The following is an 18222-nucleotide window of genomic DNA, read 5'->3' on the forward strand; positions in this document are numbered from 1 at the left end:
GGATCGAGTGGCCCATGGTGGCAGTGGGGTTATGGTATGGGCAGGTGTCTGTTATGGACGAAGAACACAGGTGCATTTTATTGATGGCATTTTGAATGCACAGAGATACCGTGACGAGATCTTGAGGCCCATTGTTGTGCCATACATCCAAGAACATCACCTCATGTTGCAGCAGGATAATGCACGGCCCCATGTTGCAAGGATCTGTACACAATTCTTGGAAGCTGAAAATGTCCCAGTTCTTGCATGGCCGGCATACTCACCGGACATGTCACCCATTGAGCATGTTTGGGATGCTCTGGACTGGCATATGACAGCGTGTAGCAGTTCCTGCCAATATCCAGCAACTTCGCACAGCCATTGAAGAGGAGTGGACCAACATTCCACAGGCCACAATTGACAACCTGATCAACTCTATGCGAAGGAGATGTGTTGCACTGCATGAGGCAAATGGTGGTCACACCAGATACTGACTGGTATCCCCCCCAATAAAACAAAACTGCACCTTTCAGAGTGGCCTTTTATTGTGGACAGTCTAAGGCACACCTGTGCACTAATCATGGTGTCGTCTAATCAGCATCTTGATATGGCGCACCTGTGAGGTGGGATGGATTATCTCAGCAAAGGAGAAGTGCTCACTATCACAGATTTAGACTGGTTTGTGAACAATATTTGAGGGAAATGGTGATATTGTGTATGTGGAAAAAGTTTAGATCTTTGAGTTCATCTCATACAAAATGGGAGCAAAACCAAAAGTGTTGCGTTTATATTTTTGTTGAGTATATGTGTGTGTGTGTATATGTATGTGTGTGTGTATACGTGTATGTGTTTTATTTTTTCTTAGATTATTTAAACTTAGGCATAATTGAGTCTGTTTGGGGTTCTCGCTTTAAAATCAGGTCAGTTGGTGTTTGGGAAGCCATCAATATGAAAATGATTAAGACACTTGGTGTTAATAATCTTATCAAACAGGCATGTAGGTTATGAAGTCAAATTGGGATAGGGTGACGGCAAAGAAGAAACGAAAATGTGCAAACAAAAATACAAATAGAATGCACATTAAGGACTATAATTAATTGAAGTACTAAATAGCTACACACCAACACCCCACACTGCAATTCATGCACACATTTAAATACAATTTCTATAATCAGTATTAAGCACATGCATGTATTGATATTGTGATGCATATCACGTCAGGCTTTGAGAAACAATATAGGTCCGTAGTTAGGACATATTGTACAGCGATGCTATGGGCTCCACAGAAACATAAGGGATTATCAAATTTTGCCAGTGTGTGCTGGGAAAAAGGAATTTTTGAACATCTTGTAAGTGTAACCACTGTTAAAACAAGACTACAGCACAGTAATGGAATATCCCTGTTCACAGCAGACATCCTCCTCGACTTACTAAGGAATGGACAAGGTTTCAGACTGGATCTTCCGGGATGCATGTCGGTAAAAGTGAGAACAGGCTTCCATGGTGGTGTCTCTTCCAAGAGAGCCCTTGTAGTTGCTTCTGTCTGTTTAGAGGTCTGCACCCTCTGCTGATCCTGCACTGTGGGAATTCTAATTTTAGTGGGTGAAGATGAGAAGTGAACAGTGCTGTGGTCAGTATACACAGGGTATCTTGTGGATTCCAAAAGCTTTTCCTTTAAGCACTAAAATATACATTGTCCTTTCAGCAAGCAGTGTATTTTGTAAAGCCATTTAATCTGTTGCCACTCACATCCAAAGCATCAAGAGTGCTCTGAGAGCACAGTATCCCCCGCTGGCAAGTGCTGCTTTGGTACAAGTGTTTGCTACATTCTGATCACATTTCAAGGTGTGTTTTAGTTTTCAGAATACAGACACCAACACACGAAACTGGCAGTGTCTGTGTTTGGTAATCAAGGGTCATAATGCTGCCAAAATGTATCAGTCTTGCACAATATTACAATATGCGCATTACCAACCTATAACAAGGAATTGTACCGTTTCACAAAATTCCTCCTAAAAATGTGAGAGGAGTTGATTTTAGAATGCTTATACCCTTTTTTATGTTCATACGGAAGGAAGGATATCGCAGTGACAAAATCCCTTTTCGGGCCTTTGGCCAGCAGAGGATAAAAACTGCAGAAAAACATGGCTGTGTTTGAGAAAAGTCACAGGCTTTGGCAACATCCTGCTCAGGGGTGTAGTTTTACACTAATCTGTCTTATAAAAAGTCTGACATCTGCAACCCATTAGCACCAAAGACACTGGCACAACTCCGTTGACTAACTCCATACAGTCAGAATTTTTTTTTTCTTCATTGGAACATTAAAAAACACTGCCTCAGTCCCCCCCATTCATTATACCCCTGTCACACATAGCCAGAATGAGGCTGAATGGCGTCAGTATGTTGATTCGGCCCACATCCGAAAAGTGTCCAGTTGCCGTTCGAAAACGTTCTGACTGCCATCTGCAAGAGTCCACACAGTTGGTCCCAATCGGCCAGCAGCCCTGAGTGTGTTACACATGTTCAGAACCCACCTGACACCATCGAGATGGGACACCTATTTGACAGCGGTCTATGTACAATCTAAGGACCATCTGACTGCAATTTACATATTCTGATGGCGGCAAAACAGGACCTGAAACGATTTGAGCATGTACGAGGGAACCTCAAGATGGATCTGGCACTACAAAGCCAGTAGACCTTACAGTACAGATATTTGTCCATTCCTTCCTTACAGTACAGATATTTGTCCATTCCTTCCCACGGGCAACATAAATAATGTGAACTATTGTCTCCATCATATCTCTATATTCCACAGGCAGCTGCGCCTCTCTGTGGTCTCATGCGCAGTAACACGTCTTTGCATGCGTCAGCCTCAGAGCAGAATGGATCTCACCACTGTAATATATGATCACTTTCTAACTCTGTAGGAGACACCATTAATAAACAGGCCGCAACACCATTAATAAACATGAATCTCACCTCCAACAGCAGTCCGGGAGTATTTCACAGTGCAGGGTGTAAGTGGAGCCGGGGCCACAGCCTGGGGTTAATCCTCTCACCCGGCTGCTTTGTGCTGTAATTAACCACGCAAAAATAAATCCCATGTGATGATCCAACCATCGTGGTGTCCAGAGTTGTGTTGTGCTGCTGAAGTAAGCCAAAACGCACAAAAAAAGAAATTAAAGCTCCCTGGAAAGGCTGTGTCTGATGCATGGCCCACTGCCAGCAGTATCCAGCAGCTGGCAACGGTGTGCACATATGCCACACTCACATAGCTGCTCATTTAGCCGTTATGAACACAAACACACCCAGCGATCATGTCATCAGTCCAGCACCTCTGCTTTATGCACACGCGCACCTTAGGTCAGTAGCACTGGAAAGTGGAGGATGAGCGCAGATGGAATTGTATGACTGAGTGACTGCACCATGGCGGCTTTGACATATACGGCGTGGATCCGGTCCATACGTTGGTTATACTGCGGTGTCCAGTACCGGCAGGGACCGTGCAAAGTGCAAGTGTGCAAGTCTTTGCCATCCAGACATTTGGACATCAGTCAGTCTTCAATGCCTTTTATGGCCATCTGACAGCTTTCTGTGTCATCTACCTGTTGTCTCCATACACTTTGGATGCCATTGTGCAGGTGTGGACGAATTAATTTGGATGCGTTCTGACACTGCTGACCACACCTCTTTTCCTCCCGACTGTGTCGGATTATGGCAATATTTACTGTCGGGCTGGTTCCTGCACATTCTTGCTATGTTTGACGGGGGCTTTAGAATTGAAGTGTGCTCATTATACAACCATATTTTTCAAGAAACTATCCATAAATCATGCATGTCTGTAACTTCACATGCAGGAGTTCAGCACTTCCATGTTGCTTGAACTATTTAATGAATGATCATACGTTACAGAAAAATGACTGAAGCGGTGTTTTGCGATACAATAAAACTGACCAGATGTGACGACAAAGGCGGGTAATTCTTCAGCTCGGTGTCCTCCTTAATGAGACATTGTGATGCCATCTGTTGTTACATTCCTTCATGCGAGGTGTTTCATCATTTTTTCTTCATCCAAGACTTTCAGATTAGGCTGAAGGTGATGCAGATAGATTTCTGAGTTGTTCTTTTCTCATTTTTGTCCTTTTCCTAGGAAAAATTCTCAGTGATGAAACACCCCTCAAAGAATATAAAATTGATGAGAAGAACTTTGTGGTCGTCATGGTGACTAAGGTTTGAAATTTTCATTTTTAAACTCATTAATTTATTTTGGTGGGAGGTTTAGTAATATGAATGGTTAGATTGTGTTTTGGAAGCAAGCACACTAACACTTGTATCATCACACTAATCGATAATATACTAAATGATGAAGCCAGTGGCACTCAGTGTTGGTGTATACTTCAGTGTCATTGTCGTCACTAAATGATGGCGGGTTTTGGTGGTTAGTCATTCATTAGGCATTAGGGCAACTTTGTTGTGTTTTGGAACTATATAAATATATTCCATTGAATTCATGCATTCATTTTCTGCCGCTTATCCGGGTGCGGTTCACAGTGGTAGCAGACCAAGCAGCTCATCCTACACCTCCCTATCCTCTACCAAGTCCTGTAACTCTTTCCGGAGGATCCTGAGGTATTCCCAAACCAGCTGGGAAATATACTACCTCTATCTTGTCCTGGGCTTTCCCCGAGGCCTCCTCCCAGTTGAACAAGCCTGGAAGACCTCCAGAGAGAGACGACCAGGAGGCATCTGGAGAGGATGCCTCCAGATGCACGAAGCACCTCATCCAACTCTTTTTGATGCAAAGAAACAACGGCTCTGCTCAGAATCCTTCCTGGATAGTTGAGCTTCTCACCCTCTCCAGGAGTGTAATCCCAGATACCCAACATGCTGCTGGTGCCAGGCCTGGGGGTGGGGGAGCTTGCAGGAGAGTGCCTGGTGGGCAGGTCTACAACCGTGGGACTTGGTTGGGGTCAGCCCAAATAATAACACGGCGTCATCTCTATCTGGGTTCACCGCCTGCAGGGAGTTTTAAAGGGTCTGGTCCACTGTGTTACGGGCAGTGGACAGGGGCAAATGTCCACATGGACTGACACTCGGTTGTTTTTCTTATTTGCAGTTTATCTTTAGTTAGAATTTGCAGTCATCAGTGTTTTTGTATAACATGACTGCAAATGTGACAGAACTGTAACCAGGTTCAGGCTTGTTTAAGGAATAAAATCTCTGGTCCAAATTATATGTTTTATTGTTGCTATTTGAATGACATACGAGGTCTGTTAGAAAAGTATCGGACCTTTTTATTTTTTTCAAAAACCTGATGGATTTGAATCACGTGTGCTTGCATGAGCAAACCTTGAACCTTTGTGCGCATGCGTGAACGTTTTCATGCCTGTTGATGGCATTTCCTGGTGAGCAGCCTTTGTGTTCGGTGTGTGTCGATCGCTGTGCGTTTTTTCATTCCAAGGAAAAAGATGGAACGACTGGAGCAGCGCCGCATCAAATTTTGCCAGAAACTGGGCGACAGCCAGCCGGAAACCATTCGGATGATTCAGACTGCTTTCGGTGACGATCCTGTGGGCATCACACAGATTAAGGAGCAGCACAACCGGTTTAAAGGCGTCTGCACAAAGGTGGAGAGCGAGCGACGCTCTGGTCGGCCATCAACATGCTGAAACAACCAGATCATTTCCAAAGTGAACGCTGTGGTGATGCAGGACCGTCGTGTGACTGTCCGAGAAATTGCGGAAGAGGTGGACATCAGCACTTTTTCAGCACATTCCACTGTGACAGAAGATTTGGCCATGAAAAGAGTGGCGGGGAAATTCATGCTGCTGCTGACGGCGGAGCAAAAGCGCCTCCGTGTTGGAAGTCTCACAGGACATGTTGTGACATGCCCACCTCTTCCACAATTTCTCGGATAGTCACACAACTGAAAAGTCACCAAAAGCCGTCTGAATCTTCCGAATGGTTTTCACCTGGCTGTCACCCAGTTTCTGGCAAAATTTGATGCAGCGCTGCTCCAGTCATTCCGTCTTTTTCCTTGGAATGAAAAAATGCAGAGCGCACGACACACACCTCACACAAAGGCTGCTTACCAGAAAATGAAGCAATCGACAGGCGTGAAAAAGTTCACGCATGCGTACAAAGGTTCAAGGTTTGCTCATGCAAGCACACGTGATTCAAATCCATCAGGTTTTTGCAAAAAATAAAAAGGTCCGATACTTTTCTAACAGACCTTGTATAGTGAAGTCTGCTTGTAAAAAAAAAAAAAGCGAAACTAAACATGGTCAGTTTTTAAGCAAGTGCCCCATTGTCACTCAGCCAATAATCATATCACATACAGGTGTCACATTTTTTATAAATGTTGTTCTGTTTAAAATTGTTTTATAGCCTAAAGTAGCTCCACAACCTCCTCCTGCTGCATCTGCTCCCAGCACGACAGTTCCTGCTCTGAGTCCTACAGCTCCCACTCTGAGTACCACAGCTCCTGAAGCACCACCTGCCTCGGTGTCCACCTCAGAAAACCAAACAGTTCCTGTCTCCACTGATGACAAACCAGAGGAGAAACCTTCAGTGACTGCTGAACCAGCTTCCACTCCAGTCAGGTGAAGATGGGTCAATTTATTTATATATTTTTAATTACTGACCAGAGTTCAGTGTATCTGACGTAGAAATGTGATGTGGAGACTTTGCCTCACCCTAAATCTGCTGTTTTCTTGCAGTAGCTCTGAGACTTCAATGAGCACAAACTTAATTGATGAGGCAGTTTCAACTTTAGGTAAGTTTGTGTTCATGCCCCTTTTTTCCCCCTCTTTTTAAAAGCTGAAGCAGTAGGTTTTTTTGTTGTATCTGTGTATTTATGCTACACGTTTGTTGGCTCATATAGGAATTTAGGTTGTTGGTTTATTTTGAGTGCTTTGAACTCGTCTATGTGTAATGGTACAGGGAATCCTGTTGTGCAGTTCTGCTAAAGAAATGGCTTTTAATGTGCACTTGGCAAAATGTTTCGGTCAACAGACTGACATCCCACTAATAAACTCTACAGTGCACTTAACTACTCTGTCTGGTTTGTCTCTGTCTGTGGGCACGGCCTGACTGATCCCTCTTTAGTGACGGGCATATCATATGACGCCATGGTGACCGAGATGATGCTTATGGGCTACGAGAGAGAGCAGGTAGTAGCTGCTCTCAGAGCGAGCTTCAACAATCCAGACAGAGCTGTGGAGTACCTGCTGACCGTAAGAATGACATTCTGTTTGTGGCTCATGCAAATGTCATCTTCAAAGTTTTCACAGAGCATCACTTCATAATGAGTGTCCTTTGAGGGCTTGTGATAAGTTATCCCATATTTTAACTTTTCAAAAAGGAATCTGGTTGGAATATTTGGTGGTCAAAATGCCTGAATTCCACATCCTTGTATATTATCAACATCTGTCAATACTCCAGTATATTAGAGTTTTTCAAATTAAGATGATTTTTTTTCTCCTTGATATTCAGAATCTTACAATTACAACAGTCAAATTTTATAGAGACTTTCAAGTCCAGACTTAAGACACACTTATTTTCTCTTTTGTATGGCTAGCATACTGGCATAGTATGTTACTATACTTTTTACTCTTTTAAATTAATTTTATTATTAAAGAGAGCGTGCCGCGGCCTCAGCTTTATCTAAAGTCTGGGTATTTTAGTGAAGCTTAGGACTGGTGGCCGGCGATCACCTTAGTATTTCTTCTGTTTTTCTTGTTGCTTAATGCTGACAAATTATACTGTATTTGTTGTTTTTCTGATGCCTGATTGTTTTTTTTTTTCTCTCGCTCTCGCTCGCTCTCTCTCTCTCTCTCTCTCGCTCTCTCTCTGTTTGAGGTGTGGCTCCATCCAGAGATGGGGTTGGTGTCTTCTTCTGCAAGCTTCCCATCTTGTGCACCAGCATGGACGCCCACAATTTCCTGTTTATTCATTTTGTAAATTGTGTCTGTAGCATGGCCCAAACAGAGTGTCACCCCTTTGAGTCTGGTCTGCTTGAGGTTTCTTCCTCAAATAATCAGAGGGAGTGTTTCCCTTACCACTGTCACCTGTGTGCTTGTTCTGGGGATTGATAAGGTTAGACCTTACTTGTGTGAAGCGCCTTGAGGCAGCTTCGTTGTGAATTGGTGCTGTATAAATGAAAATAAATTGAAATTTTTGACCGAAGAAGTTTCAGCATTAAAACAAAAAGGAACTTTTGCTGAGCAAGCTGAAAATTTCAGGATAGATCCAGAAAAATGTGTAGACTTTGTTTCTAAAAGTCATTGAAAAAAAACACCTTGTGGGTTTTTCAAAATCCAAGTGGCTGCCACACTTAAATCAGATCCTTAACCTTTCCAGAAGCAGATGCATTAAAAAAAATAAAAGAAGAAAAGATGTCAATTTTGAATGCCATTTTGAATTTAAAAAGGCTACATGGGGGACTATCTGGGATTTTAAGTGTGTGGTTTTACATGCTGTTTTGGACCTATCAAAACTTCAACATGTTCTGTCAAATTTTCATTATTTGGATGTTTTTGAGTGAATGCTCTTGGGCTATTACTCAAACCTGAAACCTCAAAACACTTGACTCAGAATCCATTAAGTGTCTGCATGAAGTTACTATGAACTTCTCCACAACTTATCCAGTAGTTCAAACTTAAAATGTAATTGTTTATTTTAAATTTGCATGTCCAGGGCATCCCAGGTAGAGATCGAGGTCATTCAACAAGGCGTGAAGATGCTCCTCCAGCGAGCGGAGTTCCGGCTGTACCCGCAGGAGGTGGTAGTGTCCCCGCCAGCACGACCTCTTCTACAGCAGGAGGTTAGTGTCTCCTACGGCAGCGTCTTTAATGAAGTGATTAGTTTGTTTTCACTTTCTTGCTGATGGCATTTTTCCACCTTTTGTAATTTATCTCCTCAGGGAATCCTCTGAACTTCTTAAGAAATCAGCCTCAGTTCCACGTGATGCGTCAGCTGATCCAGCAGAATGCAGCGCTGCTTCCCGCCCTGCTGCAGGAGATCGGCAGGGAGAATCCTGAGCTCCTGCAGGTAAAACACTCAGATGTTACGTTTTGATTTAATGATATAAATTCATCTAAGGAGTTCACAGTTCAGACTTTGAACTGTATTTCACACAGCAAACCTGCATGCGGTGTGCGTACATTTTTTTTTTTTTGCACAGCTTTGCAGTATGAGTGCTTTTCTCTTTTCATGTGTTTCTGATTTACCAATTTTATTTAGCCATTTTAGATTTTTTTTTTTTTTTTTTTTTTTTTTTTTTTTTTTAAAGGTATAGGAGCTGTTTGCAGTGTAGAGTATGTTTTACCACTCGCCATGTCACACCCTATTTGTTGACCGCTGCAGGAGATTAGCAACCACCAAGAACAGTTCATCCAAATGCTGAACGAACCCAATCCGGAAACAGCGCCGGCGGTCAGTGGAGGAGGAGCGGGGGGAGTAGTAGATTTACCAGCTGGCGCACCCAGTGGGGGTCACACGGGCTACATCCAGGTTACACCGCAGGAGAAGGAGGCCATTGAGAGGGTGAGATGGAACTTTTCACCACCATTCTTTATTATTCTCACTGCAACACCATGCATATTCTTAATGTTGACCATCACTACAAAGGAGACAATCTGTCTCATCTTTGGTCGCTTCCTTATTAAGTAATTGTTCCATCTTGTCTGTCCACCTGCAGCTAAAGGCCTTAGGATTTCCAGAGGGACTTGTTATTCAAGCCTACTTTGCTTGTGAGAAGAATGAGAACTTGGCTGCAAACTTCCTTTTACAGCAGAATTTTGATGATGATTAAAAAAAAAGAAAAAAAAGAAGCCATTTTCACTTCTACTTAATTTCTGCCTTTCCCCTTTGATTGCTGATCAAATACAGTGTGTGTTCGCCAAGCCTTCCTCACATTTATCCCGCAAAATGATTCGACTCCCCCTTCACAACACTGGAAAGTTAGGAGCTGACATTGCATCAGCGCTCGCCTGTGTGCTGTTGATTTTGTTTTATTTAACAAGTCCAGTATGATTTTTCTTTTTTCTTTTCAAATCTTAAGAAAAATGGAAATATGTTGGATTGGCTGCACGATTCAAGGTAATAAGATTTTTAAATTGACATTTAATACTTTTACAAAGTGTGTTATAATGAACAAGCAGTATGTATGACACTGGTTTGCTTATTTGTGTTTGTTGTAAACAAACAGGATTGTGTGCAGGACGTGTTCAGAGACGAGATGAAATCAAACTGGAATTCACACTATCTAGGCATGTTAAAGTAATGTAACACGTCATGTATATAGTTTAATTTCCATGTAGTTTAATTCAGTTGTGACTGTTTTTACAGAAAATAAAGTTTTCAAGATAAATCAGTCACACCTGTTCTGCTGTTTGCTTTTGTGAAGAAAGTTGAACAGAGGCCTTTTTCTAGAACACAAACTTTTTAAGATATTATTTTTGTCTTACAAATGATTAAGGATGTGAGAATTTAAGAATCTTCCAAATAATGAGAAACAGCTGATTCCTGAAAAATCAAAGCAGTAGATTATCATTAATACACACAAATTGTAAGGAAGTATTGAGTACTGTAAGTAAGTCCCTTCGGCTGCTCCCTTATTTGCACTTGGGGTTGCCACAGCAAATCCAAGGTGGATCTGCATGTTGAATTGGCATGAGTTTTACGCCGGATGCCCTTCCAGACGCAACTCCACATTACATGGAGAAATGTGGCAGGGGTGGGATTTGAACGCGGAACCTTCTGAACTGAAACCAAGCGCATTAACCACTATTGAGTACTGTATACAAGAATTATAAAAATGAGCCTACAGGGGGCGACATTGACCACGTTTATAAAACAGCTGTTTACCGTCTGAAAGTAAAGTGTTTTAAGTTTGATGCAAGCTATAAGCTAGAATAGTTGAAAGGTAACATTATAAAATGTTTAAATTCCCAGTCATCTTTATAAAACATGCCACTTTATGAAAACAAGGGTTTGTGTTGTCACCATTCATGCTACATTGATCTTTTCTTGCTTGTTTTCACTACTTATACATTTGACATTTGTTATATGGCTATAATTACTTCCTTGGTTTTTGACTCTTTTTTTTTTTTTTATTGAATTAAAATGTCAGAGACATTTAAATAAAAACTGTTTAACCACATCGTCAATTGTAGTTAATGTTGAATGTGCCATAATGACTCAAGGCCTTTTACTCTTGTGTACAAGGTGAGTTTATGCTTAATAGAATTATACTGTAATTATCCTGTTATATTGACTATTTATAATAGTGGGAAAAAAAATTATGCACAAGCTTTGCGGGTGGGAAAAAAAATTATGCACAAGCTTTGCGGGTGTAGCGTAGGTGCACCAAGCCTCTTATCTGAATACGTTCACATTGTACACCTGAGGCTCGGCTCCAGCGCAGTGTTGGTCAGATTTGGTGTCACCATTGAGTCGGGCTGTCCTCACCATTCTTCCCACTGACAACGTGAAACAGAACTCCATGGAAATGGGACATTGTAGCAGAGTATTTTATGAAAATATGTTTTAACAACTACATTGTGTTACTTTGCCTACAGCATTCTCACCATTATAGGTGTGTGTTTGGGGGGGGGGGGGGAGATTATGTGCGAGCTCACTGTTGCCATTTAAACCCTGCTTCTCTTACACCACCAAAACCTGTTGAAAAACTATTTAAAACATATCAGAATTTACTTTATAGATGTCAGAATACTGCATTATAACTCAGATCTGCATCTTGATTCGTTGAAATCCAGCCACCTGGTGCACAAAGTGTTTTACGCTTAATCAGACAACTGATTTGTTATTGCAAATACATTTTATTATACTGTAAAATACAAAAACATTAACAAAACTTTTATTTACATATGTACAAAATTCAAGATTATATTACATATTTTTGGCTATAAACAAAAACTTTGTTCAGAGTTACTCATTTAATACAAAAATATGAATGTCTTGTATAAATTATTGCACTTTGTAACTGCAGTGCACTGAAGATTGCCATCACCATTCAAAAGTGAAGTGTTCACCTGATTGTGGAAGAGCGGTTTCTAAGAAACAATAACCGTATGGCACTTTTTAAACTCTTTTTTTTGGATCTTTCCCCTTAATCTTTGGTACCTTGTCTAAAGACCTTACTTTGCAACAACAAAAAGCACCATCTTGTATAAATTAACATTGTACCTGAAATTAATGGTATTGCAGGTGAAATGTGTATATATAAATATAGATGTTTTATTTTTAATACAGTGTGTAGTTGCTGAAGACTGTCATGTTGCTAGTAGAAGGCCTCCGGAGATGTTTTGTTTGTTGCTCCTGTTTTCCCTGACAAAAATACATTTCCAGTTTAAAGCTGTTGGCACCTGGTCCTCCAAGTTTTGTCGGTTAAATAAGACAAATTCCAGTTTGGTCCCGTTAACAATTTTTTTTTAAACACCCTGACTGAGAGGTCTCGTCGAGTCACCTGCACAATGAAGACGGGATTGGTCTCTAAAGATTTTTTTTTTCCTTTCGTTTTTTTGCCGTGAACACCACAGCGTGTCGTGATGACTAACGAGGCCCTCAAGGCTCATAATTTGAAGGTTTTTGCCAACATTTGTTTTGTTATGCCTTCAACTGTCGCCATCCAGTTCAGTTCCGGAAAACAAATGTCTTATAAGTGTCTCTTCATATGGAGAGCTAGGTGGTCCGACCTGGAGAAGGCCCGGTCGCACTTCTGACACTGGAAGGGCCGATGCCCCGTGTGTTTTCTGTAGTGGCGCGTGAGCTCGTCCGAACGTGCAAACTTCCATCCGCAGCCCTCCCAGTCACAGTGGTAAGGCTTCTCCCCTTTAACAGAAACACAAATGAAGCGTTAGTGCTGGGCCTGAGGTTAAAAAAATGGCCAAACCTTCCCCACCCCGAGGAGAAAAAGAGGTCCATCCTGTCCTGCAACTAGGATATAAAGAGCGAGCTCTGGTTCCTATTTGTTCAGGGACTAGTATCAACCTGTTCTACCACACCTGCCCCATCCCCCACCTTTGTACTGTAACCCCCATTGTAGACAATTGGTTCAAAGTGTTTTGGACATCAGTTTGCCGCAGTTAAGAAAGCGGCTTAAACGGATGGCTCCCTCTCCCCTTTAGCTAAAGCTAAAATTTGCATGCAAGACCATATCATTTAGTCACTAACCTGTGTGCGTGCGATGATGTGCTTTGAGGTGGGAACTCTTTGTGTATGTTTTCCCACAGCCCACATAGTCACAAGTGTGCGTGGCGATCCTCTTCCTCGGCCAGGATCTCCGGCCGCGTTTAGGCTTTGGTTCCTCCGGCAGGCAGTCTCCACTGGAGATCATGAGAGGGTCTGCGGGGTCAAAAATACAAATGACGGTCAGCAGAGCTGTTCCTGATAAGATTGCTGCATGTAGGATAGAAAGGTCTGCGAACACATCAGCCATCCCACAGAGTGAAGAGGTCACTGAACACATTTTGGAAATGTGTTCAACAGGCTGATACGAGTTACTTTTTTTTTTTTTTTTTATTTGTGTCCCACCCACCAGCAGTCAATAATACTTTTATTTTCCCATAACACAGCACGGTCAAGCGCTGTTCTGTGAAAACTTAATCTGGAATAGCAATGTCTGATTTATGTTTTAAGAACGGGGATACTATGAAAACAAAAAACATCTCCATGTTTTGACATTTGGTCATGTGCTTTTATCAGTTTCATCTGGATTCATAAATAATATGTGATGATGAAATTAAGGACCACAGGGTGAAATCTAAAAACTTTCTGACCTGCTGCTTTGAAAATAAAAGCACAAAAATGACTTTAAGCTGTGTACTTTTCCTTCACAATCCAAGTTATCCCATTCAGCATGCCTGCACATTTTTCCTTTACCTGGTGAATGGAATTTAAAGGGGTCACATTATTCACATTTTCAACAAGCTAATACTGGTCACCATGTCTTATAAACATACTATAGTTTGTAGCCAAATATACCACTTGCAGAATGAGCTGATGCATTAAAAAAAAAATTTTTTTTTCAAATCTTTAAGAAAGAACCTATTTGTGTGCTTGTGGCTTTAAACGGAAATTACCTGCTGTTGGCACGCCCCATATCCCTTTATAGAGGGATATTTCTCCATCTTTTACCCACAAACCATATGATCTTTTCATATATGGAGTTTTGTGATTTATGTCATGGATGGATGATCAACAATTTGGTGCCCCAATTTTAAAGCAGGGGAGTTTCTACATTCATTGATACAATTGTGGGACTTGGGGGATGTTTTATACAACACCAAGGCCATAGTCAACTGTTAAAAGGTAGATTAGAATAACTGCAAGTTGTGACCCCTTTAAAGTTACTGAGTTGTCACAGTCCTCTATGTGAACATTTTAGAAGTACCTCAGAATGATGCTGGTACTGACCTTGGTACTGCATGGGTGACTGTTGTGGGTAGGAACTGAAGCCCTGCGAGGAGCTATGATGGTATCCTTGGGGAGGTAGCGGGATCGGAGCGTGGGGATGTCCCAGCAATGGGTGCTCCCGGCCCAGTGGATGATCTGGGGAGAGGGAGGAGGATGAGGACAACCTGCTGCCTGTCATGTTCCGGCCTCCACCAGGGAACCCGTGTGGCTCCAGGTGGCCGGGTCGCTGCTGGCTGCCTCTCCTCTGGGGGTTTATCCCAACCAGGTGTAGTTCCATGGATTGTGAGATGGTGCAATTACTGGGATTTTCTTGCTTTATCCTGTGGCAAGCGAAGGGTGGCGAGGCATGGGAAGTAGCTGGTTCTGACACGGCGCTAACACAGGCCTTGGTAACATTCACACTTTGGCTGTATTCGCTCATGTCCACTGTTGTCTTGACTACAAACTTGCCGTGGAGGCTGGTGGGTTGCAGGTACGCCGGATCCAGCTCAGGTCTCATGAGCTCTGCCACAAAGCCTCCAGAGGGCGAGACGTCGCTGATGTCTGGAATGGTATAGAGGAGCTCGCTGGCGGTGCTCTGAGGCGATGGGAGAGGGTAAGATGAGGAGAAGGAGCCGGGGGAAGGAGATAGGGTCTGCGTGGAGCCGCATGCCATCGTCTCCTCCTCCTGCTGCTGCTGCTGCTGCTGCTGCAACATGGTGTTGGACAGGATGAAGTCGTAGTCCAGCAAGTCCAGGTCTGGCTCTGTGTCTTTCTTGGACATGCTTGAGCTCGTCATGCTGGTGGCAATGGAGTGATCTGGCACACCGGGTCTCTTAAGATGGGACAGCTCCTCCTTCCATCTCTAGAGGACAGTCACAGAGACAGAAATGACTTGACTGCTAATGCCCTGCAAACTACATATAGATATGTTTGACTCGGTGTGAGTCAGTCACATAAATCTGCTTTAAAACGTCTGATTCCAGCATAAAACGAGGCAAAGAGTCTGGATGTGAAAGCTAAAGTGATTATGACAGTTCAGACTGAGAGATGTGCAGAGTCTGGTGTCCTTGGGACTGAGCGCTTCCTAGAATACAGATTCTCCTTCAAGGAGTGGCACAGGTACACACACACACACACACACAGCCAGTCAGCTATAAAAAAAAAAACTCCAGAACGGCAGCAAAAAAAAAAAAAATGTAAATATGATCACTCACATGCGCACTTTATGTTTACCGACAAGCTGGATCAAGCACCTGGATCTTTCCTCGAGCCATCAGCTCAGGTCTGTCATAAATGTATACTTACTAAATTGGCGCTTCCGACTGGTTTACTCTTGACAGTGGGGCCGCTGGTGAAGGTGGATATGGATGGCAGAAGAGTCCCACCTAAAGCCATCTCGACGTCATTTGGAGTTTTCCTGAAATCAAATAAAAAAAATATTGTTCAACCCTGCGCGCGTGCAGACCGGAACGAGCCGACGCAGCCTCTGCCTGTCCGTAAGTTTGAGCTTCACTTAAAAGTTTCTCAAAGTCCACGCCTCAAAACATGAAAATATGTAAGAGGGAGTTTTTTTTTTTAATTCTCCCCCCTCTTCTTCTTCTTTCTGGTTGTATCCCCGCGTTTGTCGGTGTCACCCGCGGCGCGCGCGCGCACTTACTGTAATCCTCGACATTTTTTTTTTTTTTTTTAACGCAAAATTGGGTTTTACAGAGAGGCGACACGCGGGGGGAATCCCTCGCGCCGGCAGGCTGAACTGAGAAACCCGCGTGCGACGGGTATCCTTAAATCACTGGTCTCTGGACACGCCTTCGTTGCCTGGCAACAAGCGCGGAAAAACATGAGCGCGAGGGAGGGAGAGAGGTAGGCAGCACGTGGGGGTGGGGGTGGAGAGAGGGAGAGAGAGAGAGAGAGAGAGAGAGAGAGGAGAGAGAGAGAGAGAGAGAGAGAGAGAGAGAGAGAGAGAGAGAGAGAGAGAGAGAGTTTGTTTGTATTCATAGCAACAGTATGTATTCTTACTTCTATTATTCACGTGAAATGTGGCTGAAGAGGTTCCTTTCAACACTGAATTTTATTTAGTGACGTAGAAGGGTTAGCTGCACCCAGGAATCCGCATAGTCTGAAGTTTAAAAGTCACTGTGTGCCCAGAAGTCTGCCCTGCTTGCAAAAAAGCCCAGTAGAGTATGGGGTTAGCGTTCAGTCTTCTTACGCTTACTCCTTCAAAGATTAAAGAGATGATGCATGCTCAGGCTGTGCAGGTTAGAGGTCAGGGGTTAGGGTTTGTTCTGCTTCTGTTTCTTCTTCTTCTTCTTTCGGCTGCTCCCGTTAGGGGGCGCCACAGCAGATCAGTCCTTTCCATCTCACCCTGTCCTCTGTATCTTCCTCTGTCATACCAACCACCTGCATGTCCTCCATCAGCACATCCATAAACCTCCTCTTTGACACCATCCTCAGCATCCTTCTTCCTATATACCCTGGGTTCCTCCTCTGCACATCTCCAAACCATCTCATTCTCACCTTTCTGACTTTGTTTCCAAAGCGTCCCACCTGAGCTGACCCTCTGATATGTTCATTCCTAACCCTGTTCATTCTCGTCACTCCCAAACAGTGGCAGCACCAGGAAATTTTTGTTGGGGGAGCTGGGGGGGGCTGAGGTAAAAGTTGGAGGAGCTCCACAAAATGTCATCAAAATGAACAATATATAGTAAACTGCTTTATAAATATGAAGATATATGTTTTAGTCACCCATGCTCCTCTAAAATGTGGTATCAGTGCACCCACACATTACTTAGAATGATTGCAAGTTCAATAAACTTGCACAAAGGTATAAATAAAGATAAGTGAAGTTTTAAGAGTGGCCGTAATAAATATTTAGGAAACCTAAATTTTTGGAGTATGGAGTTACATTTGTCTCATTAATGCTTGCAAATGCACAGAGGGTGATTTACAAATATCATTTGTACACGTGCTCTGTGATCCACAAACACAAATTTCTGATTTGTAACTTGTGTGTGGGTTTTTACAAATAAATGTTTATTTGCAAAACTGAAAATTCTGTTTGTGAAGGGTGATTCAACATTGGTGGATCACCGAACACACACATTCATCACTTTGCTCAGTTACGCAATATTGAGACATTCTCAGCGCAAAACTGCACTTGAGATCCACAAATATGTCAGTCGCTATTCACATTATTGGCAGAATTATTGGGGGGGCTGAGGGGGGGCTTGGCTTATTATTGGGTGGGCTTAAGCCCCCCCAAGCTCCCCCTTGGCGCCACCACTGCTCCCAAAGAGAATTGCAACATCTTCAGCTCTGCCTCCTGTCTTTTTGTTTGTGTCACCGTCTCTAATCTGTACAACATAGCTAGTATCACTACTGTCTTGGAGACTTTTTCCTTCACACTTGAAGATATTCTTAATTCACAAATCACTCATGCCACCTTTCTCCACCCACTCCACCCTGCCTACACCCTCTTCTTCACCTCTCTACCACACTCTCCATTACTTTGGACAGTTAAACTCATCTACTTTCACTAGTTCTACTCCTTGTAACCGCACTATTCCACTGGGCTCCACACACATGTACTCAGTCTTGCAGCTACTGACTTTCATTCCCCTTCTCTCCAGAGCATATTACCACCTTTCCAGGCTAGACTCAACCTGTTGTCTACTCTCACTACTCTCTGCTTCTGTTTACTCACCTCCAAAAATGCAGATTTTTTTTTTCCATTGTATGAGGGTGTGTGCTGAGGTTGTGCAGGTTTGGGGTGAGGGGATCTTCTTGCATTTACTCATCTCCTTCAAAAATGGAAGATTTTCT

At 42.9% G+C, this 18222-nt stretch overlaps 2 protein-coding genes across 4 annotated transcripts in view; one reads left to right on the top strand and one right to left on the bottom strand.

Moving 5' to 3' along the window:
* rad23b (RAD23 homolog B, nucleotide excision repair protein) overlaps positions 1 to 10357 on the top strand; it is a 15545-nt gene extending 5188 nt beyond the window's left edge. The window contains exons 3-11 of one of the 3 annotated variants that reach the window (XM_034191975.1): positions 4133 to 4212; positions 6370 to 6390; positions 6421 to 6584; positions 6702 to 6757; positions 7090 to 7217; positions 8680 to 8806; positions 8906 to 9033; positions 9349 to 9528; positions 9683 to 10357. In XM_034191975.1, coding sequence (XP_034047866.1) covers positions 4133 to 4212; positions 6370 to 6390; positions 6421 to 6584; positions 6702 to 6757; positions 7090 to 7217; positions 8680 to 8806; positions 8906 to 9033; positions 9349 to 9528; positions 9683 to 9796 — 998 coding nt within the window. In that variant the 3' untranslated portion in view covers positions 9797 to 10357. Of the gene's footprint in view, positions 1 to 4132; positions 4213 to 6369; positions 6585 to 6701; positions 6758 to 7089; positions 7218 to 8679; positions 8807 to 8905; positions 9034 to 9348; positions 9529 to 9682 lie in introns of all 3 variants that reach the window. The other 2 variants (XM_034191974.1, XM_034191973.1) reach the window with 2 other exon arrangements.
* Positions 10358 to 12327: 1970 nt separating this feature from the next.
* klf4 (Kruppel-like factor 4) lies at positions 12328 to 16213 on the bottom strand. The gene is made up of 4 exons (XM_034191972.1): positions 15709 to 16213; positions 14422 to 15265; positions 13180 to 13350; positions 12328 to 12837 (listed from the first exon to the last, which is right to left on the bottom strand). The coding sequence occupies exons 1-4, from the start codon at positions 15796 to 15798 to the stop codon at positions 12662 to 12664; spliced, it is 1281 nt and encodes a 426-aa protein (XP_034047863.1). The 5' UTR covers positions 15799 to 16213; the 3' UTR covers positions 12328 to 12661.
* Between the last annotated feature and the right edge of the window lie 2009 nt (positions 16214 to 18222).

The sequence above is a fragment of the Thalassophryne amazonica genome, chromosome 17, assembly GCF_902500255.1.
Source record: "Thalassophryne amazonica chromosome 17, fThaAma1.1, whole genome shotgun sequence".
NCBI classification, from domain to species: Eukaryota; Metazoa; Chordata; class Actinopteri; order Batrachoidiformes; family Batrachoididae; genus Thalassophryne; species Thalassophryne amazonica.